This window comes from Falco punctatus, assembly GCF_963210335.1.
Source record: "Falco punctatus genome assembly, chromosome: 2".
Lineage (NCBI taxonomy): Eukaryota > Metazoa > Chordata > Aves > Falconiformes > Falconidae > Falco > Falco punctatus.
The window spans coordinates 84,113,794-84,140,744 of record NC_137581.1 but is presented as its reverse complement, the minus strand read 5'-3'; the positions used below and the strand labels follow the sequence as shown (position 1 = coordinate 84,140,744).

General features: G+C 35.7%; 1 protein-coding gene across 1 annotated transcript in view; it reads right to left on the bottom strand.

Moving 5' to 3' along the window:
* CFAP47 (cilia and flagella associated protein 47) overlaps nucleotides 1–26,951 on the bottom strand; it is a 374,253-nt gene that overhangs the window by 313,013 nt on the left and 34,289 nt on the right. Inside the window, exons 10-22 of the mRNA XM_080377676.1 lie at nucleotides 25,735–25,948; nucleotides 25,204–25,356; nucleotides 23,563–23,752; nucleotides 23,364–23,460; nucleotides 22,405–22,621; nucleotides 21,490–21,734; nucleotides 20,380–20,510; nucleotides 19,129–19,251; nucleotides 17,500–17,631; nucleotides 15,802–15,879; nucleotides 15,102–15,246; nucleotides 13,378–13,472; nucleotides 1,267–1,435 (exon numbers count right to left, since the gene is read on the bottom strand). Coding sequence (XP_080233802.1) covers nucleotides 1,267–1,435; nucleotides 13,378–13,472; nucleotides 15,102–15,246; nucleotides 15,802–15,879; nucleotides 17,500–17,631; nucleotides 19,129–19,251; nucleotides 20,380–20,510; nucleotides 21,490–21,734; nucleotides 22,405–22,621; nucleotides 23,364–23,460; nucleotides 23,563–23,752; nucleotides 25,204–25,356; nucleotides 25,735–25,948 — 1,989 coding nt within the window. The remainder of the gene's footprint in view (nucleotides 1–1,266; nucleotides 1,436–13,377; nucleotides 13,473–15,101; nucleotides 15,247–15,801; nucleotides 15,880–17,499; nucleotides 17,632–19,128; nucleotides 19,252–20,379; nucleotides 20,511–21,489; nucleotides 21,735–22,404; nucleotides 22,622–23,363; nucleotides 23,461–23,562; nucleotides 23,753–25,203; nucleotides 25,357–25,734; nucleotides 25,949–26,951) is intronic.

The following is a 26,951-nucleotide window of genomic DNA, read 5'->3' as shown; positions in this document are numbered from 1 at the left end:
TACTGATGGTATCAATTCATTATTCCACAAAGAAAGGGAAAAGGAAATGAACATTTTCCTTTTTTTTCAGGACACATAAATCACTTCTGCACTAGAAATTTGTCATTTTGATTCATGATTTTTTTTACTCAGAGATGTGCTTTCTAATAATCATATATACGTATGTACATTTACCTTTATTCTACGTGTTCTTAAATATATGTTGAAATGTTTAATATTAATTTGCTTCTATCACTGGATCTAAAGAAGGCCTATCAGATTTCTTTGATATTTAAAAGGATCTCAGAAGTAAGACTTAAGTTAAAGCCCTACAGAAAAAATAAAAAAGAAAAAAAAACCCACACCTAAAAATAGATAAAACCTAATAAATTGGAGTTGCTTTTAACCCACATTATGCATTTAACTGGCCAAGCCTCCTTCAGTGCTCCCAAGATGTTTAAAAATTACATAAATATCATTCCAGGAAGATACTCGGTACTTTAGTCTCATCTCAAATAAACAGTGACTGCATATTAAAAACAGAGATGAGGAAAGCTAGTGGATTCAAGTATTCACAATATGTAGGTCTACGTGACTATAAGTATCAGACAGGAGACTAAAAAGAACCAAAAATTATTTTTGAGGAAAGCAGAGAAGAATCATTTAAGATATCTATTTCTTGGTGCAGACAAACAGCCTGTAATTTTGGCTTTTAACAAACACTGATGGACCAGAAGAGTGCAGTTCTGCACATAAGAGCAAAAGCAAATGGACTAAATTACCACCAGTTCTCTCAGATGGGATCAGAGCCAGTATGAGACATTTCAAAGGAGTTTTAAATATAGCCAGAGCTCCTAGTTTTGACAGGGTAAGACTAAAAAAAAAAAAAAATAATTAAAAAAATAGTATGAACTACATACTATGCTACACTCCCCAGATAAACTGCTATAAATACTGAGATCTGCATGATAAGGTCAAGAAATACTAATGAATGAGTAGAAACAAAAATGAGTTGAGTTCTGGTAAACTAATTTTTAGATAAGGCAAATAGCTATATAAAAATAAAAACCATATTTTCCCATATGTCATAATTATGCATAGAAAGTTCAGCTCTTCATATATTTAAAAATACAAATCAAAATTAGAAAATTGTGCAAGTTCCCAAGAAATTTACAAATTATAAAATTATCAATCACATTTCAGGTAAGTAGCAATTCTCTGCAATTGGAATACAAGCAAAAACATCGCTGCAAATACAAGTATCCATCAAGTCCCTAGTTTACCTACCAGTCGCTTTAACTCTACAGAATGGAGTAGCCACAGTCACCACCTGCGGCCGAGGAGGAACAATGTGCTTTGCAGATCGCGCAGAAGTTGCAGATGCAGGGCTGGGCTGAGCCAATGGGAAGTCAGCCCGAGGAGTATTAACCAGAAGAGTGAAGTCATATGCTGCCACCTAAAGGACAAGAATAGCATTGTGATCACTTTCCCAAAGAAAGTGGAGGTACTTCTTGAACCATCTGAGTGGTATTACTATTTCAGAAAAATTACTGAAATTAATTTAGGGCCTGATGATAATATTAATAGGATGATAGTTTATTAGCATCCAGTAGCAACCCTTTAAGTAAGCAATGACCAGACATATTTTTTTTCCCCCACCAAGGAAAAACCTGTATGCCCAAAAGTACCAGGGTTACCAGCACAGCTACAGACAAGGTTTCTGGCAAATCACGGTGTTGTGCTACTCTCCAGACACTCTCCTAAGCGAAAAAAGATTGAAGCAGTGGTCCAAGTGCATAAGCACAAAAAGGGGTAAACATAAAGCTATGTAAGTTAAGAAAGCCTTTCTCAAATGCTAAAAAGGTCAGCTGTGCATATCCACCGTAAATAAATTGGGCTCTGACATCAAGGTGGAGCATGAGTTAAATGAAACTGAGAAACCTCAAAGGGGGGGGGAAACAACACACCACCACCAAAAACACTCCAAACCTCAACTCTTAAAACCTTTGCCATTGAACACCACTGAATTCCAGGAGTCAAAATTCCAGTGGTTTTGATCTTAGTTTTATCTCTTCAGTCACATCAGTCACATTTTTATACACAATCCTGTTTGTTCACAAGACTGTGTACTTGAGAAGCCAAATTTATTTCACAGCTCACTTTCAAGGAGGCATTTTTTGCCTTTTGCTCTGTCTTTCCAAGGATCAACACACTAGAGTAGTATGTTCTCCAGACAAAAAGGTATGAACAATCTTGACAAAGGCAATAGAAGAAAAGAAAAAAACCCACAATCTTCTGCATTGGAAACACTGTTAGAGTTCTTCAAATTCTGTTTTCAACTTGAAGGCCACTGAAATCTTCAGAAAGGACTCTGGCCTATAAAATCTGCATGCTGCTTAAAATTTGCAGAAAAAACAGTTATATAAAGAAGTTATGAATCATTTAAAAGCTTTCAAAACCTGCATGAAATAGTGCATCATGCTTTACTTTCACATATGTGGTACGGAGTGGACTATATAAATTACAGGGAAGGGAAAAAAATAATAAAACTTGTCCTAAGCTAGGACATGAGGCACATATCCATCAGTAACACAATCAACACAGAGCTTAGATAATGAGAAGCAAGTACACAGCACTTACAGTGTCTGGATTTCAGCAGGGTTTGTAACACACAATTATGAACTCCTGGTGGGAGAGATGCATGCTGAGCTTTGTGGAACATACCATCTATTTGTGCTTGTACTTAGCAAGAGGAAAGCATTGGATGAGGAGAAGATTTTCTAGTGAGATCATCACAGTCCCTTGATTTATATTGATACTTCAAATCTGATAATGATTAGATTTTATAACATAGAATTGGCTTTTCAAAATTAGCATGCTGAATGCCATTCAAGATTTTTTAGTAACTAAAGCTAGAGGTGTGTCAATAAACAAAGATTGAGTAAAAACCTCCTGATTTGATTTACATACTCTTCTATTTTTGGTGTCTCAAGTCAACCCACATAAAACACTTCATCAAGTTACATATTCAAAATATGCTCTTCTGGCATAAAACCACTTAATTAAAAATTAGACTGTGAAGGATCTTTTCTTCATAGTGTGAGAAGTACCTTTCACTTCAAAGTATGTGTGAAATACATGATTTCACATCACTAACAGTGGCTTGTCTGAGTTTTAGAGAAACAACTATCATTTCTTATAGTCGAAAGTAATAAGCATTTCAAGGCTGTGAAATCCATTTTAAAAAATCTTTTAAAACTTTCTCTAGAAACATGAGACGTTTGATAGAACAGAGCTGAAAACATGGTTATTTGGTAACCCAGATAGCTGTTAAAATACACATGTACAAACGAACTAAAGTGAACCAGTACTGAGGGAGGTGAGAGGAGGAGAAATTTACAGGACTCTCTAGATCAAGCATCTCATACAACAGTCACAACAAAGACACAAACTACAGATTGTCACCCTCCTTTGGCTGTGTGAGAAGTTTGCTATATTGGGTATAGCATACCCAGCCTACATCATCACAAGGGTAATATGCAAAATGCTGCATAAATAACCAACTTATCTCGCAAGCATTATGGGTCACTGTGAGGAGAACAGAGAGAAAATGCCTGCACATCACAGGTTCTGAGATTTCTCCCAGACTTGGCAGCTCCCTACAGCCAGCAGGCACTTCCCTACATGGACAATTCTAATACCTGAAAACACCATTGCCAAGAACTGCAGTAAAAAAAAAAAAAAAAAAAAAATCCTCTCCATCCCCAGCATGTATGTCACATATAACAATATAATGACACTAAGACTTTAGAGATTAGTAAGATTAGAAATCTTAGCCTATAATAGATACCATTACATCTTCACCTATGCCAAAGAGCACAGTCTAGCACTGCAATTGTTCTTCAGCAACGCTGTTATGTTTAGTATGTTTAGGTTGGACAACAAAAGGTGGAATCTCTTTATCCCTCTCCCAAAGCAGATACTCAAAATTTGGTTTTGGATCCCACTATCAGGAAAATTTGGTTCAGTCATACTATACAACAGGGTTTTATTTCCTAAGAACTGGTAAACGCAACCAAGTATGTGCAAGACACTCAGTTCACTACATGTAGGACATGAAGTTCACTGAAAACCTACACTTGCTTCAAAGAACAGTGATATGGATTCAGACCCAACATAACTCATACAAAGTTATTTATATAATTAGGAACAAATCATAGACATTTTGTTTCTTTCATACATATATTTCTCTCATTAATGCCACATCAACTAACCTGTATTACAAATGAAAAATTCCTTAAAACTCTATACACCTAGAAACCACATTATAATTCATACACACACATACACACACATTACTGAAACAGAATTAAAACTTAATTTCATTTTTTAGGACTTTCATATGCCCATAGAATCATTATATTTCTTTTTTTATACATATTTTAAGTAGAAACAATCTGATTCATTTTTGATCTCTAAAACACCATAACAGAAAATTCACTCCTGTCAGATTATATACTTGAAAAAAATAATGACAATATTAATGAATAAACCCTTTATACTATTACTGGACTTACTTCTTAAATAATCTATGAATACTTCACAGTATCTGTCTATTCAGGTATTTTTTGATGCTGCATTTAAAATCATAAACCACAGAATACAGGGAGGGGCAGGAAGCAAGTGGACTAGACAGAGTTTTTTCACAAACACACAAGGTTGCTTACATTATTCCAAGAAATATTTTTCCTGTCCTGATTTACACGAATTAGGCAGGTTAATCGGAAAGGCGGCATCATCTACAAAGTGTTAATCTCAGCAATTAAAATACTTCAAAATAAGTTATCAAAAAAAGTTTTGCCTGAACAAATTCAGTGGCCTTCTAGGAAGGGTTACAGTGTTGGCAGATGAGGGAAGAGCAACTGATGTCATCTACTTGGACTTGTGCAAAGCATTTGACACTGTCTTGCACAACATCCTTGTCTCTAAACTGGAGACATATGGATCTGACAGACTGAGCACTCGGCGGATAAGGAATTGGCTGGATGGTCGCACTCAGAGCTCCAGTCAATGGCTCAATGTCCAAGAGGAAACTGCTGACAAGTGACATTCCTCAGGGGTATCTATGGGACTAGTGATGTTCAACATCTTTGTTGGTGACACTGCAACTAGGTGCACCCTCAGCAAGTTTGCCAACAACACCAAGCTGTGTGGTGCAGCAAACATGCTGAAGGGAAGGGGAAGGGATGTCATCCAGATGGATCCTGACAGGCTTCAGAGGTGGGCCTGAGCAAACCTCATTACGTTCAACAAGGCCAAGTGCAATGTCCTGCATCAGAGCCAAGGGAATCCCAAGCACAAATACCGGCTGGGCAGAGAATGAATTGAGAGCAACCCCCTGCAGAAAGACTTGGGGGTGTTGGTGGATCAGAAGCTCAATACGGCCTGACAATGTGCGCCTGCACTCCAGAAAGACAACCAAATCCTGGGCTGCATCAAAAGAAGCGTGGCCAGCAGGTTGAGGGAAGGGATTCTCCCCCTCTGCTCTGCTCTTGTGAGACTCCCACTTGGACTACTGCCTTCAGCTGTGGGGCTCCTAACATCAATAGGACATGGACCTGTTGCAGCGAGTCCAGAGGAGGGCCAGGAAGATGCTCAGAGGGCTGCAGCACCTCTGCTATGAAGACAGGCTGAGAGAGGTGGGGTTGTTCAGCCTGGAGAAGGGTCCACACAGACCTTAGAGCAGCCTTCCAGTGCCTAAAGGGGTCTACAAGAAAGCTGGAAAGGGAGTTTTTACAAGGGCATGTATCATAGGACAAGGGGGAATGGTTTAAACTGGAAGAGCATAGATTTAGGAAGAAATTCTTTACAGTGAGAGTGATGAGGCACTGGCACAGGCTGCCCAGAGCAGCTGTGGGTGCCCCATCCCTGGCAGTGCTCCAGGCCAGGCTGGATGGGGCTGTCAGCAACCTGGTCTGGTGGAAGGTGTCCCTGCCCATGGCAGGTGGGCTGAAACTAGATGATCTTTAAAATTCCTTCCAACCCAAACCATTCTATGGGATTTGGTGTAGTAAGACATACGAGAAAGCTAATTTTGGATTATGGATTCAACAAACAAATCATGACAATTATAAATGGCATTTTTTATAAAAGTCATGCATAAAAATTAAACAAATTCAAGCACGGTTGTTCAGGTTGAGGGGGGAATTAATTAGAATTAGAAAAAAAAAAAGTTATTTGCAAAAAAACACTTTCAAAGAAGTTATTTCATTCCTATCTTTACTAAGTATCCCAACACAATATTTTATGCTTTGTAAAATGTATTTTGTTAATTATTATTGTAATACTGCATATATTCTCAAGGTTGAGTAAAATTTTTGCTGTGAAATCCAGGGATCATATAATTTATTTTGCACAAAGAATATCTGACATCTCTAAAATTACAGTACTTGTTTTCACAGTACAACTTCACAGGGAATTGCAAGTAAATCAGTAAGCCAATTTATGACAATTTTAATTTAAACATTTTCAAAGGATAATACTCATTTATCATGTAATAACATACAGACTAAATATCTTGAAGCATTAAAAATCATCGAATCTTTGTGTAAAAGCTGATTTAAAAGTTTCTTTGTAGCACTAACATATGTATTCATCAGAGATACAAGCACAGAAAATGTAATGCGCATTAGAAAAAAAAACATCAGTTTGATTCAAATTTAAACCTAGCTGCAAAACAAAGGGTTTATGTCCTGCAACTGTATACAATACACATTTTCAAACTCCCCACAGATTAAACATGAGCTTTTCCTCAAAACATACCTAAATTTTTTAAGCAGCCTAAATTCCCCAGCTTTACATCACATATAAGGAGCTTTCTACAATGAATAATGTAACTAGTGTTCAAAGCTATCATTCAAAACAGTGAAATAAAACTAAATCTTTCCCTTGTATATGGTCAGATGATGCACCAATACCCTGTAATTCCACAGCTGCAGATTTTCCATTCCAGTAATGTAATGTAAGAATTCATTTCTTACAGCATGAATTCTGTTCTTCCATTAAAAATAGTCATTAAAGATGCCAAAAAAAACCCAAACCTGCTTGTCACTTCTCTACAAAAAGCTTTAGCAACAAGCTCTGACAGGTGTGACTTGCTCTATTTATCTCAATCAAAGGCCCTCGTAGATGTCATTATTACACAGCTGTGTATTTTGTCTTTTTTCCAACATGCTGGAATTCTGGAAACTGTTATTTTCCAGCAGGGTTTAAAAAAAAAAAAAAAAAAAGAAAAAGTCAGGACACTCCTGCACCTTGCTTCGCCTGCCTTCCTTACCAGACCATGCATGACAGTGCTGCTAGCAGGTGGATCATCCTGCCTGGGGAAACACAGCAACAGTTGAGGATCAAAGATGAACTAGTATTTAAAGTGATCACATGCCATCTGTTTCCCTGGCATAAAACCAAATGACTGAGGTGCTCCTCACTGTTATCTGGACAGGTAGTTTTCCAGTTATTATGTATCCTTTTTCAATCAGGTACACTTAACTGCAACCAGTAGGCATCTCACCAAAATGCAGTATTTGCAATTCCTCATCTCTTTAATGGAGAGAGATTACTTTGACTTTAGTATTGCTTTATTACAATTTTCCTGCTTCAAAACATGCAGTTCATACATTTATAGTTTTACTGCCGTAGATGATGCATTCTAGCCCAATACACTCACAGCAGGCGCTGTGAAACCATTGGTATTTGGAAGCTCCCACAGACACTGCAGAAAGAGCCATGGTCAGAAAAGCCATGCTTCTAAGCTTCTTGGACAGTACAATTTAAAACTTCATTCAAAAATGATCACTGCTGACAATCAATCAACTATAATCAGCAATAATTCTTAGCTCTGTCTCTAGATAGGGATGAGTGAGCTACAACAGCTATTTGGCCAGATAGTCATGGATGTGGGTGTGCTTCATCTTTTTGGTTTTGGGTTTTTTTTTTAGTTTAATTGCCAGAAACAAAATTTCCATTCAGCTCTGAAATGAGAACCCTGCCTAGCCCATCAGACATTCAGCTGGCTAAACTTCCTTATACAACTATGAAAAAAACCCAAAAATGTAATTGAAGCATCTCTCAAAGTTATACCAAAACAGAACCGAAAGCAGCATACAGCCTGTATACAAATATGATATTAAGGAGTATTTGCTTACTTCTCTATATTTTTGCATACTGCTTTCACATACAGCTCTGACTTTCACAGCCAAACACCAAGGTTAAAGTCTCTCCAGTGAGGTGGAGAGCCCTGTCACCTCTAACACCTTCTGAGATGCTGGAATAACAGCAACACACAGCCAGGCTGTGTCTGAGCAGCATCCTAGCCTTACCTAGAACATATTAACTTCATTTAACTTCTTCGAATATTGGGAGAATTATCTCAAAAAAATTTAGATATTATTTTATAAGCATGCCAACATAATTAATCTCCAAGAGCACTTTCTGTCACCTTGGTGACAACTGCAGGTGCTATTCAGACTTCCTATGTATTTATTTTGTTTGTTAAAATAATTCATTCGTTATTAGAATAATTTCATGCTTTTGTGATTATTTTTTTTAAATCAATGCTTCTGATGTTTTAATTTTTCCTTAGTTCTAGTATCTACTTTCTCAGCAATAACAACAATATAATGGGGCTTTGTTGGTTTATAGAGTAGTGTGTCAGTAATGACTACAACAGCAGGAAGTTTTAGTAGAACCAGAAGGCAGACAGAAAAGAATGAAACTCGATGGGGTACAGAAGGTTTGTAGCAGCTGGGAGGTAAGCTGGGTAAGAGTAGTTGTCCAGAAAATGGTGATGAGATCAGAGAAACAGCTGTTAGAGTGCAGAGGCAGGAAATAGTGCTTGCAACCATGAAACCTAAATAGGGGAAGCTCAATATACAGAGATTAGAGTCTTTTTAAGACTGGAAAATCAGGAAAGAGAAGGATGAAATCAGGTGAGAAAAGGGGGACATCTAGATGAGGTAGAATGACAACTCACATCCAAGGGGGAACGTTTTAAGAATCAGTAACTACTGAGAGTTTCCAATCACAATAAGAGATGCTGGTACCTAGATCACTTTCTTAACAGAACTATACTTATTATTAGTGTACTACTTTGCAGGAGTTAAAGAAAAGCTACAGCATCCTGGGAGGCACATATACTTCCAGATGTTCCCTTTAGTCGTGCCATACTGGGCAACACATTTGGTTTTCAAAGTTAACTTCATTAGCCAGTGCTATTTCTGCCAGCCATCAGTGCTGCACTAACCCTTAGTGATGTTAACTTGTGACCACCAGTAGGTTTTAAGTGCATTTGGGCATGTCTTGTCTAGCAGTAATGAAGCTGCCCCCTGACAGGCAGACAGTAATATCCTTGGAGGAGAAGTGAAGCATTGGTTGTACAGTGGGCTTCCCCAGCACCAAGGGCAAACAAAGGGAGACAGAAAGACTGAGCATATAGAGAAAATGGGAAACCAAAATAAAGACATTTCATTAAAGCAGCACTTTTTAGTTGGTTATGAGGTATAAGGTACCCCTGGAAAGTTTCCTTTTCTAAATTCTTCATTCCTTTACTTCTGAAGGATGTTGTCCTGCTTGCCAAAAATTATTCTTAAAACTGGAGAATTATTTACACCCAGAGTTGGAAGTATGAAAAAAGGGTGACATCAGAAAACTTGATAGAGAAATCTATAATCAAGAGATGCAATATATTCTATAGATTCAAAACAAGTACAGTCAAAAATAAGAATTTTTCTTTTCCAAATTTCTATCATAATTAAAGCAGACTACAACTGGTATAACCTTGTCTTTAGGTAAGTATAACACCACTATCAAATGACAGTTGGAGATGCTCATCAATAACAAACAGTTACTGAACAGTATTTCAGATGACAAGTGAAATTAAGCATAAAGAACCATCTGCTATTTCAGCAGTCTTCAGAAACATTAATTTAGGTAATCGCTTGAATTTACAGCAGTGTCAGTAGCAACTTTTCTACTCTTAATCCATCCTGCAACTTGTCAAAGAAAGAAAACAGTAATAGAGCTCAACTGCATAAATGGGAAATAAGAGTACTGGGAGACAAATACACTCATCCCTGTCTTGACCAGGGGGAGGAAGGGGGCAGGGATATTTAGGATTTTAGAGAGTTGGTGTTTCACTAGTCTGTAAGAGAGATGACTGAATTTCCATTACTCCACTACTGAACTGTAGTGGAGAAAAAGCATCACTTTGAACAGCAGCACTATCACCAGAGAAATCTAATTCCATAAGCAAGAGCAGAACTGTCAGATTTCAGGTTATGGCTCCCATCAACATGTAACGTGGTTTAGATCATATACACAACTGTGTGCTTTTAGCTACTAAAATTAAAGGGGGGGGGGGGGGGGGGGGGGGGGGGGGGGGCGGAAACTGCATCTACAGTGTAGATCAGAAATACCTCTGTTAAATATTTGACAAGACTTAAGTAAAATTGGTTTATGAAAGTAAATTGAAATTGAGGCCTTGGAAGTTATGTTACCTGTTAAATTTTATACATAGTACACACCCTTGTATCATCCATAGAACAATATTGCCAGATTATTTAAATATTTCTGGACTCTATTTATCATTTTTAAATCAGTACATTCATGGCACTCTATTTTTGTGGAACTCCTAACTGAATTTTCTGTATGCACGCTGAAGTAAAGAAAAAACATTTCAAATAAATTAAACACTAACATTACTAAGCTAAAGTATTAGTTGTACCATCATTACCTTGTTTCTATCTAATTTACAAACAGAGTAAACTCCTCAAAATTAAGTATATTCTATTCCAAAGTAATCAGATGATACAAAACAAAAAACAGGAAAGACTGGAAACTTAGGAGATCTGGAATGTTTTTACAGAAGGGCATTACGGTTTTAGTAACCATTTACTTTCTTTCCTTAGTGTTATATCTATGGCTTATTAGAAGCTAACTGGCTATTAAAAAGCAACATTTTGTTTCTCATTTCTATTGAAAATCTTTCAGTTAGAATAAAAATTTAAATGGTTGTTGGATACTTATGGTTTTAAGCTGAAAAATACTCTTTCAGAGTTACAACAGGTCGCTTTTGTAAATGAAATATTCATCTCGGAAGACTTTACTTGTAAAATAAAATCAAAACTCATTACATTTTGGAGCTTGGCTGTAAGAACAGCAATAATACATACCTACTCATTAAAATTTCAGTCGACCCTTTCCCAATTTTTGTTTTACACAGTTCTATGCTATTTTATGTACTGGTTTTTATTTATAGGAGAAGCTAGCTTTTCGACATTGCAATTTCATCATTTTAAGTCACAAATCTATTTTCTTTTGTACAAATTATTATTTAACCAGTTTGAATTTCACACTTAGCAAGAGACAGCCACGGAGAAGGACTGTTATAATTACTAAGAGTCCTAACACTGGTCTTAATAGGGCCAGAATTTCATCTTTGGAGCAACAACATGCAGTTAGAATATGATTTTACAATGGACAAATGTGATTGTCTGGCAGATGAGTTGCTCCCTTAGGACAGTATGAAGCATTTCTGGTGATGTTTGTCCAATCCCTTCTTAAGAGTCTTCAATAATGGAGACAGCTTCTCAGGTAATTTATTGAAATGTTTGACTCTTTTTTGCTACATTGACCTTTTATATCTAATCTAAATCCACCTGGCATAGTTTAAACCCACTACTCATGACCCATCTACTACAATGAACATATATAAATTATATTCCACAGACTACTGCAAGTTAGCTCCATTCTTTAAGTAGTTTGTGTTTTCTGCACTTCTCATCATTTCCATTGCTTTCTTTTGGACTTTCTTTCCAAGGAAATTTTCCCACTTCTTTCTTTAAGTGTGGCATCCCAAATAGGAAAATTGTTGCAGCTGAAGTGTTATCAGTACCTATTAAAATAATTATCTTACTTGCTTTACAAACATTATTCCTATTTATATAAATCACTATAGTGTCTGCCTCTACTCTTAATTCTTGTTCAGCTTCTGATGTACAATACCATACAGATTACTCCCACAGCATTATCTAGTCTTGCATTTCTATTATTGACCCTCCCTACTTAAATGAAAGTATCTGGTTTTTTCCTTACTGAGTTTCTCTCCAGTTGGATAATAGGTCACTGGTCATATTCTGTATGTACCATTTTGCAAACACTTACATACTTTTCTAACACTGTATCTAGCCTAAATCTGACTACCTTGCTTATGAGAATGTTGCATCAGACAGCGTCAAGATACTTAAAGATAGGACATGTACTGCTTCTCCTCTAAACTCAAGATCTGCTATGCCATTGGATGAAATTAATTTGGTTTAAAACAGCTTATTTTTTATGAATCTATTAACTCATATTCTGTCAGGAAAAATCATCTTAGAGTAGCGAATGTGCTATAAATTCACACCATCAGTTATTTCACAATTCCTTCCACATGTACACAGAATCTAAACTGACAGTAACAAGAGGAGGAAAATCACAGTGTTGACACAGCCTGTAATATGCAAATATTATTTGAACAATGCTATGAACAACAGAATTCCCCTTTTACTCAAAAACTAAAGGACGGGAAGGGGGCGGGGGTAGGGGTTGAAAAAAGAATATTGTTGACCCTTCCAAGATGCACTGTCTCTGATACTCATTTGTGGCTTTTAAGGTAAAAATGGAGCTAACACAACAGGTTTATATGCTGTAGAAGTGGTCCCCAGCTGCTTGTTCTGAAGCTGGTTCATAATACCAAAACCTAAGTCTTCTTCCAGTTCATTGTTCTCCAAATACATGGAAACCCCAAACCCTCCATTTCTAACGCATTGTTCAATAGGTGCAGATTTAAAATTTCCTAAAGTACTCTCTATTGACACCTACTGCCAATACGTTTTTCCTCACGTAAAACTAACACATAAAGTCTCATAGCTTCAATTTATTTCCCTCAAATAGCTCAACTGGAAAACAACTTTGCCAATCTTTATGACACATAAAACTCCTTTACTTTTGCAGTCCCTCTGTCATCTGAGAGTTAAAGCACAAACAGCTGTAAAAACAAAATGGTTGCCAGTTTGTTGAATGATCTAATGAATGTGTGGTAAGACATTTCAGTTTGTTTACATCATTCCAATTTTTAAGTCACTGAGAAAGCGTGTTTCCTTTCTGTATGCAAACATTTACGGAAAGCAGTAGGTTATATAAGGGTTATTTCAGAACTTGTTTTCTTAAGAAAAGGATTACTATTAAAAAACTATTGTACACACTATAATGTGCATCTAAAATATCTGTATTCTTTCACCATAGAAATATCTCAAAGCTTGATTTTAATTTAACGCAATCACTACTGCCCCATAAACATACCTCTTTTGGCTTGAAGGACAACAGGCATTGCAAAGCTGACTTTCCCTTTAAGTTAACTGAATACAAATAAGGCTTTGAAGAACAGCAGTCCACCACTGTCAAACAAAATTCAGAATCAAATTAAATATGTTATTACACCAAATAGCAACCTCATAATAGTTGCAGTACTTCAAAGTGATTTCCAACATAAAGTATCTACATATTTGTATGGTAAACATTTCTCACAAAATTAGGAATGAATATAGTGTTTCTCATAAGGATTCTGGAGGTAATTTTAAGAAGTGTTAATCACCAACAACTTTCATTGAAGTTATTGATTTGCGAGAATACAATATTTCAGGGGAAAAAAAAAAACCCACACAACAAAAACAAACCACTGTCATTTACTTTTGACTAAAAGTCTTGGGAGAAAGTAGCAAGTAACGAAAACTAATGTCACAGGGAGAAAAACAGCGGGCTGAAACTGGTTTTCTAAATGCCTTTTAGACATAATCTACACTACAGAAGTTTAGCAGTAAGGCTTGCTTTATTTCAAACTTTCATGTTCAATTTTAAGGCATTGGCAGAAGCACAGGTTTCCAACAAACAAGGTAACATTGCTCTGAGATCAATATTCTTCCTGGAAGACCAGGATCAGTATGCATCCAGTATTCACCATTTGAACAGTGCTGGACCTGACTGGATGCTACATTACTTGTTTCAGGCACAAACTCTGGTCTAGAAATTACGTGCAATGAGTTGATTCCCATGCTGGCTAGTTGCCTGTTCTAGACAGTCTTACAGTTCTCTTCCAAGTAGAGATGACTGACTAGGAGCACTCACATTCCCTTTGAAGTCCACCACATGGTAAGAAAACCCCTCTGCTCTTTTCAGATAATTTTTTAATCATCATCCACATATAGTTCTACATAAAAACACAAATACTATAATATTGTCTCGCAAAAGAAAAAGTCCTGATTTCCTGAGTTTGCAGGGACAAAAGAGGCCGTATAAGCATAGCTGCAAAACTCTCACATTAATAAAGACATTAGAACAGCAAAGGAGATGCCAGGACTGAAGTATGAAAGGGATGAGCAACAGTAAGTGAAGGATAAGAATCCGCACTAGTTCTAGCAAGAAAGAATAGCAATGTAATTCCTCATATTGCCTCAGTGTCATTCTGAGTTGGGCATTGTGCAGAACGGGGGTCTTGTGATTAACCTGCAGACACCCTGTAACATCAGGAAAAAGTCTGGACCCTTATACTGATGATGAATTAGCTGAAGAGTAAATATTGTCAGAACAGTGAGTAAGTCCATGACTAGGAAATTAGTATAGCTGTTCAGCTTTGGTTAGTTGTTTTTTTAGATTGGGGTGTTGTTGTGGTGTTTTGGGTTGTTGTTGGTTTTTTTGGTTTTTTTTTTTTTTGGGGGGGGGGTATTTTAACTGGTGAGAGGGTATTCAAACATTTCAAACATTATTTTTTAACATACCTTAGCAACTTTAGGCGGGGGGGAAACACCAACTACATGCCACCTGATATTTTCCAAATAATATTTTTTTTATATGTCATTTTACGGGCAAACCAAAATGTCTCCTCTTAATTTATATTAAGCAGCACATTTAAAACAATTACTTTAGATATTCTTATATTAGAAAATCTGTATAGCAGAAATAGTCTGAGAGATTTTCTCTTAGCATTATCCATTCTTTAATGAAAGTTCTGATATAGCAAAAGGAAATACCTGAATGATCATTAGCATTCAATTTAAAATCCTTATACTTAGAAAAATCAAACTCCACTCTAGTACATGCTTGCCCTTTGTTCTGTAGCAAAAATGGAATTGTTTTTGTAGAATTTACATAGACACCACCAAAATCAAATAGTTCCTGTGAATTTAAAGAAGAAAAAAAATTTGGGTAAAAGCACTGTCAAGTCAAGTTTATAATTAAAAAGAATGTGAAAGATATAATTGTTCAAAGATTTACAATTTATAACACAACAGTCTTGGTCAATCAATTGTCTTGAATAACCCTTACCTTTAAAATCTTCCCAGGACATAAACCACAACAATTTAGAATTCAATACAGAAGAAGTTCAGTTTCAACATGAGGAAAGTTTTCATCATTCAACAAACAGATCAGTGGATTCTTTTTCCCCTTATTGCATTTTTTTTTTCCTAGAGCTACTTTAAGGAAATCCTCTTGCTTTTAACATACTTTTTCCAGATTGTCAAGTTCAAAAGCTAAAGTTGTCAGCTATTATTTAATGAAACTGTTATATGTACATTAGTTTTTCATTTCTCAAGTTCTTTAGTTTGATAATTTTCTCAAGAAGTTAGTATAGGAAAAAAAGAAAAATATGAAGTAGGCATGAGCCATTGACATCTAGATAAAGAAAACCACTATCAATCTTACCAGCTGCTACAATTTCTTCATACTTACCACATCAATGTTTATTTCAGGGATCTCTACAAATCCACTGATCCTAAGCACTAGCACTTCTGAATTTCGCACTGCTACCTAAGTGAACGGACAACAATGTGATAGTAGACAAGGTCATTTTAACATAACTATCTCACCAAATCTGTCATAAATACATGGAAAACACAGTTTAAAAAAAACAACAACAACAAACAACAACAAAAAAAAACCCAACAAAGTTATCCCACAGATATAGAGTGAAGAAATATAGAAGATGGAGACAGTGAGTTGTTTAACATTGATAACATGGAGCTGTGGCCTTGCATTTGACAATGTGCAGCTGTGATCCTAAAGCAAAGAGGTAAATAATTTTGAGGGAGTATGAAAAGAAACCTGGATGAAACTGAGACAAAAGAGGAATGTGATCTAACCTCTAAAAGATAAGGAAACAGCGTGAACAGCAGAGTAGCCTATAGTGGACAGCATCTGGGCGTATGGACAGTAGAGTCTGACCAATAATAAAGCTTTCAGCAGTGCATGTGCAGAGTATGAACTTATAAAAGCTGTAACTAACTAACAACAAAGGTCTTTGCTTCACCATCCTTGCAAAGCCTGTGCCTCAATCACCGCAAAAAGGCATTCAGCATAATTAATGATGAAAATATGAAAATAACTCTACCCTTATAATATAATGCATTTTTGTTGTGGCAATATAAAGAGGTAAAGAAAATGCCTTCATTTTCTAGAACATATATATATATATATACACACACACACACACAGAGATTCCAGTGGAATGTAACTTCAAAGAAGAACCAGCCGTGCTTCTGTGGCATACCGTATCTCGGGGATAGTCATAGATGCCAATGAAAAAAAAAAAAAAAAAAGAAAAAATACAACCATTTTTTTGGATGGATCAGTCTTCTGCAGAACACAAATACTGCTGCAGGAGGAGGCTATATCACTAGAATGAGCAGTTTTCTCCAACAGGAGAAAGCTGATGGGATGGGTTAGATCTATCCAGCAGCTGTGAGTATTGGAAAGTATACTACAAATTACTTGACAGAGGTGCTGGCACAAAGTAAAGACTATTTTTCCAAGCAGCGCTAAATCTGTTTCAGAAACGGAAAAAAGAAATGGATACTAGGTTTAGCAAGCACAATGTAGTCAGCCATATTAGATGGAGAATCCAGGATTAGAGTGAGAAAAGGTAGTAAAGATCAGCTCTGTGTTAGCACCCTTTTTCCCATTCTCACTTAGCTGACCAAGGACAAGTTCAGGAAGCAGACATGCAGAAAACAAAATAGGAGCGCAATAAAGATTTAATCCTATTATCAAATCAAATCTATAGTAGATCCAATTCTGAGATGAAGGAATTGAAGACACTGCAGTATTCCAGTCCTGCTCCTTTACATATCTTAACAATTTAAAATATGTTTACTGACATGATCTTCTGAAGACAATCACAGGTTAGTGTCAACAGCTTGCCAACAGTATACAAATCAGCTCAAACAGAGGTTGTTTTGATACTTCTAAGCAGGACTGAGACAAAATAACAGAATAGGTTGTAGCAGCCATCAACTGCTGTAAGAAAACCTTTTTTTTTTTTCCTTAAAAAGCATCAGAACACTGGAGATAAAATCCCAAAGATGCTCAATTGTACACACATTTCCACACTAAATAGCACTTAAAAGACAAAATTATTTCAATTTTTAATACCTCTACTCTTGTATCAAAACTCATTTTTGCATTCGGAATGAAATAGATTCGGAGATCAGCATGGCCTCCCACAGGTACTACCCCTTCAGAAGGGGTGATCGTCATTCCAGGCACTGGGTTTGAATCAACTACCTTCAAACAGAAACAGGAAACATTAGTAATACTGAAAAATGGCAGCGGGGGTGGGGGGGTGGGGGTGGGGGGGGTGGGGGAAGGAGTGGGGATGGGGAGCACAGCAAAGTGGTTTTGGTAGGGGTTTTTTGTTTTTTAAAATACCAATATATCTATCACAAAGATTTTATATTCTTGCAAGAAGAACCTCCATAACATATAATGCTAATGTGGACTTAGAAGTTTGGGGCAAAAATACAGGTAAATAAAATGAAGTAACAGATTCTTAAATATGATGACTATCAGTTTCTACAGTGAAATAATTTTTGCACACAACTTGGAAATTACACATTCTGGTTTTCAGGTTGTTTTCATGAAGTTATTAAAATTAAGGCTTGCTATCTAAACTAGCAAATTGTCCAGAATATTCTACAAAGCATTTTTTCAGTGCCAGATAAATTCATCACTTCTTTTTTTGATATTCAGAGTAAAAAGATGGGATACAGGATCCTAATACTGTAAAGCTGAGTAATAATACTAGGAGTAAGTATTCAGTTTACCTGTGATTAGTAAGGACAAAATAGAATTTTTCCTCTTTTAATGCACTTCAAATACATAAGTTTTTAAAGCATAGCTACACAAATGATAACGACCAGACCAAGATCAACCAGCCATCTCTTGGCTTAAGAGTAATTGTGGAGGCTTAAAAGGCTGGGTATGTTTGTTTCTCTTCTTGATTACTCTGATTTAATTCTTTTAGGCCCATCCTCCAAGAGTGTAGTGTTAATGCTTATTGTTACAATGCTAAGTTGACAAACAGAGAAATATGGTACGAATCAAAATAAATCAAGTTTTGTAGTACCATAATAACATAGTAACAAAAATTCTGAGGATTTTAATGAAAATTGTTTTGCTTCACTGAAAAAAAACCCCAAATTATTCTATGATCAGGAGAAATAAAGAGGTTACGTTTCCTCCTAATTTGTGTTACGTCTTTACCCACTCTGGCACCCATCTCATCTCTTATCCAATTCATAATACAGCCTATCTTCCTCTCAGATGCTAGTCTAGCAAGGTAATCACATTTCCTAAAACTGATCTGGGTCTATGCATGCACTGACTGGGCAGCCAGTATGATTAGGATGACTCGCCAGTTTACTCTGTCTCTCAAAATATAAAAACATCCAAGCTGTAACTGCTTTTTCATAGGGTACACCAGTATGAGGTTCTACACTCACCACAGGTTCTCATGAAATTTCCAGAATCTTTTAAATCATTACTACTTTGCTGTCTGTCAGTCCATCTATCCATCAATCCAAATCTGACAGAAGGACAGAATTCCTACTCACATAAATCTTGTTCCTCCAGAAAACCAGACAAAAACTTAAGCAGGTCTGTATCTAATAACTGAGAACACAAAACTGTAACAAGATCTGAAAAAATTAACTCCCTTCTTCCCACCTCAAGGAATAAAATATGCTTGCTTACTTACTTACAAGAAATAAAATATTAGCTTACTTGGAAGTATGCATGATTGTATCCTATGTTTTGAAGAACGGCAGTCTTACAAGTAGATAAACCCATTGGACTATGACTGAAGGTTATCCTTTGTTCCACAAACTGAACTTTAGTAACACCAAGCTAAGGGAAAAAAAAAAAAAAAAAAAAAAAAAAAAGAGAGAAAACAAGCAAACTAAATAGCATATTACAGTACAAATGAATGATTCAGCCTAATTTTCTTTTCATTACATAATGAGCTAATACACTTGTGGAAATGCAGAAATTAGAAGTATCCAAATAGATAAACACAGTTTGTATGTGAGACAAGATTTACTCAATGTATTTAACTTATCTAGACTCAAAGTGACCAGACACAACCCCAAAGATATTTCTGGGATAGGTTCAAGACAATTAAAATATTTTAATTAAATTTAATTTAACAGCACAAGCTCCATTATTTATTTATTTTTAATATAAATGTGTGATCAGGACAAGATACTTCACAGTTTTTAAAAGCAGTAGAAATCAATATTCTAATTTACACACATTTACATATGGCAATTTCCAAGGCTTCAAAAGAAAAGAAAGAAGAAAAAAAAAAGATACTCAAGAAAAAGAAAATAAAAGAGAGAGCAGGCACATCAAAATGAAGAAAAGAGTTTTCTTTGTTCCCAAAATGGAAGTTTTAAAGCATGCAGCCAGTAGAATATAAGGGTGGGGAGGGGAGTGCCTCCTTCACGCTCCCTAGCATGTAACATGAGATAACAAAGTATTCACCAAAGCTAAATTCCACTGTTTGGAAGACTACCCAAGACACTGCTTTCCAAATTATCAAGTACCATGCTCAAATATCAACACAAAGCTATGTTACAACCTGCTGTTACACTGAAGCTCCAAAACATACCTTCCCAAACATACCTTGATTTTTGTTCCCTTAATACATCTCTAAAGAACTATCATACCACCTCTCAATCTTTCTTTGCCCAAGCTAAGCGAGGCAAAAATAATAATTACCACTTAACATATAAGGACTACTTAGTTGTGGTGCCAAAATTAATATATCATCAAAAGCAAGAAAAAGGCAAATTGTCTTTGTCTTGCCTCCTACACCATGTCTTTGGAGCAATATTATTTTGTTAAACATGTCAAAAAGAACCCATATGAGATTAAAATAAATTTTGACTACTTGTTAATAGAAATATATTGAAATTACTTGTTTAAAAACAACCCAACATTTTTCTTCTCTAAACCTGCTGTATGAATTGTTACCTTTGCAAAACATTTCAACTTAATTGTGTTTCCTTTATGCACACACAAGTTGAATTCTCCGGCTTCTGGAGAGTTGAACCCTGGATGCCAAACAACTTCACACTCCAGATCTCTATAGGCCTCCACAAAGCCTAAGTAAATGTGCATAATTTACACATTACAACATACACATGTACAATTATCAAATTACATAGCATAATTAGAAATAACATAAGCACATTAAAGTGAAATGACCTTTTATTACTGAAGACTAAGCCTACATTTCAAAGATGTTGAACAGTATGCTGAATATTAAGCAAAATTAGTTTCTCAGTTCTCATGACAATTGCATAATCTGCTTATTAGTATCCTGCATTAAAACACACTCGAATTTTACTCATTTTTTAGCCATGAATTACTCAATCAACATTTTTAAAAGTGAAAGAACAGACTATCCTTCTCATAGAGTAACAGCTTTGGGGAAGACCATATACATTTTCTCGCCTACATTCAAGATGCACTTGTATCAGCAGAAATATATTTCCTCAAGAATCATGGCACATCAAGTTCCTCATCCAGCCAAATCTTGTTTGAACTGTGTAATGCTAATTCAGTTAGCAATTAGTTCTTTAATAATGGATCTCCAACATACTCCTGCAGAACACTATCTTTCAAAGGACATTTCTAACAAATATTGATCCATAATGCCAGAGGGAACTAATCCCAGATTGAATTCCATTTGTGTCACTCAGACTGCCTACATCAACTTCTTAGCAGCTTCATTCACACACTGCTTTTGGAAAATTTCGTATCCCGATGAGCTGTATGATATTGCTAACTGCCATTAAAAAGCTGCCTCACTTTTGAAATATCGGCAATCTGTGTTGAGAAAAATGATTATGTAAGCACTGCTGGCTGGACATAACGGACTGGACTGAGTATGCACTCAGGGTAGGGCTTATACAGGGAGTGCTGCTATGGTATTAACACTGTGATCTGATACTACTTTTGGCATACACTGATCCTGACACAAAGCTAAACAATAGAGTATATAGCATCAGCTGAATATTCGTGTTATTTAACATTTTTGACATTGAAGATATGTGCACACACTGTACTTGCTTAGTATACCTTTGACTGGCTGTATAGAAAACGCAGTTCCTCTATCTGTAATTACAGGTTTCCAAGTAAACTCAGCAGGATGGTTTCTGGGGTTGTATACCCTGACAGTTGTTCTAAATTCTGTTTCTGCTTGGTAGCCAGGAATAGGATTTAAAATCAGTTCCCTTGCAGATAGCTCAAGTTCAACAGACACTGCTTTTGCAACTACCAGCACGTGCCCAAGGTGTTGTTTATTTATTGTGTAAGTGAAAGATCTGTAATGTAAAAATATATATTTCTCAATATTTTCATGTATTTATTAAATTTTACTCTGACTACAAATTACGTAAAAATCTAATCATAGCAAGAAAACATTTAACAAAACAAGTGAGTGTGGACACTTAGTTAAGGCAAGAGAAAGCAATTTGCAATCATTTTGCATACAAATTAAATCACGTCAAAAGTGAAGACCATCCCAAAGGGTGATCAATCTCATACAGCCATTTTAACAGCATTAACAAGGTGAGAGTTCTACCTCCATACCAGAAGGCTAGAAAACAGTTTGTCTACATTTACCCATGAGCTGCATCAAAAAATCTGAGCATAGATGCAGTGATGCAACACTATGCCAGAAAGAGCACAGTATTTTCCATAAAAAGTTCTCCTAACAAATACATTGTAATAGCAAACTTTTTTCCCCGATATACTTGTGGCTATATGGGCTTTTGACGAACAGTTTGTTTTACTGAAACCCTAACAAACATTACAGTATGTTGCAAAATTTTGCAACATATAACTGCATCAATTATTGCAATACCACCATAAATGAGTGTACACCATTAACGCTTGTCATAATTACATTGAGTTAAAACCAGTCACATGATTTTTTTTATTCTACTATTGCAAAGAAAATATGTAAATCAAGGTAAATATAAGAAGCCTTACCTTTTAAACATTCCAAGAGTGTTTGTCTCAAATACGACTGGAATATGAGTCTTTGTAAGAGGAGGCACCACCTGAGACAGTGGACTTGTGTGCTGTAATTCATCAATTTCAATCTCAATTTGTATCCATATATGAACTAACAAGTTATTGATGATGTGCAGTTTTCTGGCTGTTGTAGAATACACACAAACATCACCAAAATCCATAGTAGAAGGACCTGGAATGTAAGAAATTAAATCTTCAACTTTACAAGGTAAAAGTTCATGTAAGGAAGCATGACTACTAAAACATTTTGATCAAATTTTTTAGTTTCTAAAATTACAGAATTAATTAGCTAGAATAATACTGCAGCAGAACAAATTCAGACTAAAATTTGCAAGTAAATACAATGCGTGTTCCATGAATGTTTTCAGTAGTACAACTCAAAAGCCAGCACCATTTATTTCTTAATTCCGTCTGTGTTAGCCAGCTATTAAAATAGGAAAAGTGATGTGCTAATTACTAAAGGCATTAATAATAATCATATATACTTTTCATTAATCAGACATTTAAATAGCTAGACAACTAGTAATTCACTGAGAATTTATATACTCAACCTGTTCATTTGTTTCCTGATATGTGACCATTTGGTTTAATAATGTATTTTTATGGTGACAAAATTATCTCACTATTTTATTTACTGCTATCACCAGTTCTTATGCTGGTCTGCAAACTTTAGTGCTCATGGCACTAAGTAAACCTCTTACAAAACTCTTAAGTACTTCCTGTATTAATATGTTTAGCTTAGTCTACCTTTCCCCAAGTGTTTCAGTATACACAGCTACACTATTCAAGTTCTTGCTTCATTAAAAACAAAAAAAGCCCACAAAGTAGTGAAAATTTTCACTTTGCTGCTAAGTAAACAAGTAAGTTGCTTTTAAAACAACTTACACATTTAGTAACCAAATCAAAAATCTTACCAATGAGTATTTGATGAAGCTGCTTGGATGTCAAAGTTAGACTACAATCTTCCTTCTCTTGGGTAGAAGATGGCACAGCGCTAAGCCCACTCCAAATCTGTGATAAGCACAAGACATCTCAGAACAGGATCAAAACTCTTATGCTTTCTTATATGGTAAACACATTATGTTTACATTACTACTCAAGCATTTAACTTACTTCTTTGATTGAAGATTTAGAACCAATCGGTGCCAATTTTTGACACGTTAATAGGCAATTCTCATCTAAAGGAAGCATTTTGAACTGTAGCTTCTCCTTGTGAAAATCTGTGACTGAGATCTTTGGTGACATAAGCCCTTCAGCTGGTTTAAGGCCTATGCTCACGGAATTATTATGAATATAAAACTGCCTATAGGGGAGGGAAAAAAAAGAATATGGAAATCTACAAGTCTGAGCACTCCGTGTTCTACACATTACACAATTTAATATTTTTAAACATAACAAATAATACTTTAAGTAGGAATATTTCATTATAAAAAAAAACCCAAGTACAGAAAATGCCTTAAAAATTCTTTTATTGTTTTGTTTAGGCAAGGATTAATATCTGATGCACATCTGTGGCACTCATTTAGCTAAACAGGCTGCAAGCATTATGACTAAAAAAATATAAATATGATATCATGTCTAAAACACCTCTTAAAGAACAATTAAGTTGCAAAGGCAAGCACCTAAAAGTTAGAAAATGCCAAGATTACAAAGGATCCTTTAATTGTATATGCCTGAACTAGACCATTTATAGCTGAATTTTCAGAGCAATTAACTTTTTTGGTCAAAGTCCAACTCCAATCAATTTCACCTGCAACCAAGATATTTGAAACTTTCAGAGATCTTACACAGATGTTTCATATCAAGTATTCAGAAAATTATCACCATGTTTGATAGTAACAGTGAAATTCATCTGACAACTGAAATTTGCTCTCTTCTTGCTTCTCATGCAATATACTGTGAATGTATGTGTTATGGTCATATAAACAACAGCTCACCCACTACACAACACCAGTTCCTTTCAAGAAAACCATACACCAGTGCATGCATAAAAATAAATCCAGCCCAGCAGGCCTTGTCAGAATCATGATGTCTATACACAGAGCAAGGTAAACTGAGATTACAAGAATAATCCACTGACATTATTACTTTTTAAATAATGTGCCCTGCAAATTTAACACTCTTAAGGTATTGCTTCTCTTGCTTTAGAAGCTTGATAGGCTTCTTTTGTTTTTAATAAAACTTTTAAAAGTAGCAGAGCTGTCAGTTCTGCTTTTCCATGATTTTGTTCTACAGCATACCCACCAAATACACAAATTCATGAAGTGAGAATTTACTAAAAGTTAAGGCTAGAAGACCAATACAGTCCTTTAATCTTATCTGTTTCATTCCAGAAATTATATCAGAATTTACATACTAAATCCATCACTTTGCGTGAGCTAGACATACTAGCTGGAATTACATACAATTTATTATATAAAAAGAAAAGAGAATCCAACACAGTCAATGTTGTTTTTCTATTAACCACAACCAACTTTCCTTAAAACTTGGCATCTTATTTTAAGTTCATTTTAATTTCAAGTTCCATGCCTCTATCCTGACATTTTACCCAAGAAGTGATCTCCATCTAAATGAATATTTGGAAAAAAAACAGGTTCTAAATGCATTATAAATGAAGGTCCCAAGCTCACAAGCATTTCAACACAGGACAAATTTAGGTATATGATTGGTACCACTATGTTCATTCTGCAAATATATACACATATTTTTGACATGAGCCTAAAGTATTTATTTATCCTCTAAACAAAGCCTTACCTAGCAGCATCTTTTTTCAAACGACGTTGTCTTGAACTAGAAATGAAGTCTGCATAGTATTGCTTATGTGCTTCTTTTGACAGTCTTTCACAGTCAGTGTAAGAAAACTCTGGATCTATATAATTGTATCTCTCAGTCTTTGTGAAAATCGTCCTAAATATTTAAAGATAATTGTAGTTTAACTACATGGGTAAAATGATTCTTGTTAGAATGAAAACATATTGATTTTGCTACATGTATATTTCATTGTAAACATTCTTTTTATCACAACTGATCATTAATATTTGTCCTTCTCAAGGCAACCATAAAAATGAAATATTGAAACTGTAATAGCTGCATTTGTAGTTTCACATAAGAAAAGCAATTCAAGAAATTTATTTGCAAGAGGCTCGAGGTTAAGTAGAATGTAATGATTTTTAAAGAACTTTCAGCCTAAAAAAAAAAATAGCAGTAAACTGGTACATGATCTTGATCTACTCTACAGTATACATAAATGTGTGGTTTTAAATATTATACTGACATAATTTTTACCTGTACTTTTTATTCCGTTCACTAGGCCTAATGCTGGCTGTGCGGTCATTCGGAAAAGCTGTAAGTGCATCACCCTTACAATTCCTATTTATCCGGTGAGTATGAAATTGTGTTTGGGTTGATTTAAGTACTGCCACAGGTGCTGTATCGGTGCACTGTCCTGTGCCATCAGCTACAAAATGTCCAGTTTCATTGGAAATCATTGGTGTTATACCTTAAAATTCAAATGAAATGTTACATACACTTCATTAATGCTTCCTAAACAAAAAGAATTAGAAAAATATTTTTTAATTTATACTGTTTCACCCAGCAACAGAACAGTCACGCACCCCATTACGTTTTCCTCAGACATGAGGGAAGAAGACATTCAGACCATACTAACAGCCAACTGCCTTCCCTAGCCAAGACCACAAACAAATAGTAGAGCCCAAGCCACTACTACTATGTTTAGCTGTGATGCTTTGTCTTGCACATGCACATGACCAAACACTCAGAGCTGCCCCTGTCACAACACTGTCTGCAGTGTCTTAAAGCTTGCTTTAACAGTTGCAAACACAGGCATGATTTTTGACAATGAACTCCCAAGCTATCACAACTGAAAAAGAGAGCTCAGGTCTTTTTCACTGCAGTTTTAGAAAAAAGCATATACATTAAAGAGAAAAATTATGACAGAAACTAGGCTATGTGCTTGCCCACCTCTACTTACATAGAGCTGCACACTTAAGACAGCACTATAAATAATTAAAATTTTCAACTGTCCCTTCCTCCCTCACCTGCAAAAAAAATGATGCATTAAACTAAACATATTTGGCTTACCCACTGTAGCCTTACATCACTCTAAAATGGCTACAGAAAAAAAAAGAAAAAAAACCGAGCTTTCCACTCTGCAGACTATAGGAGTGATGACAACTTCCACTGCCCAGGGAGGCGCAGATAGCAAGAAGCTTCATTCCAGTCTCTTCCCCAGCTCCCCTCCCCTCCCTGAATACAGAAAGAAGTACACATAGCCATCCACAGAAACAGAGAACAGGAAGATATAGAACCCATCTATATAATGATCTGAAAAAAGTCACTTTCACTTCACACTTCAATGAAGCTTAAAAGCAAAATATAGATATCAGTAGCCTACAGACTACAAATACCCCTCATAACCTCTTTATAAACCTGCAAATAGCAGCAGAATGGGGACATTAACAGAGTAAATGGTAGACAACAGC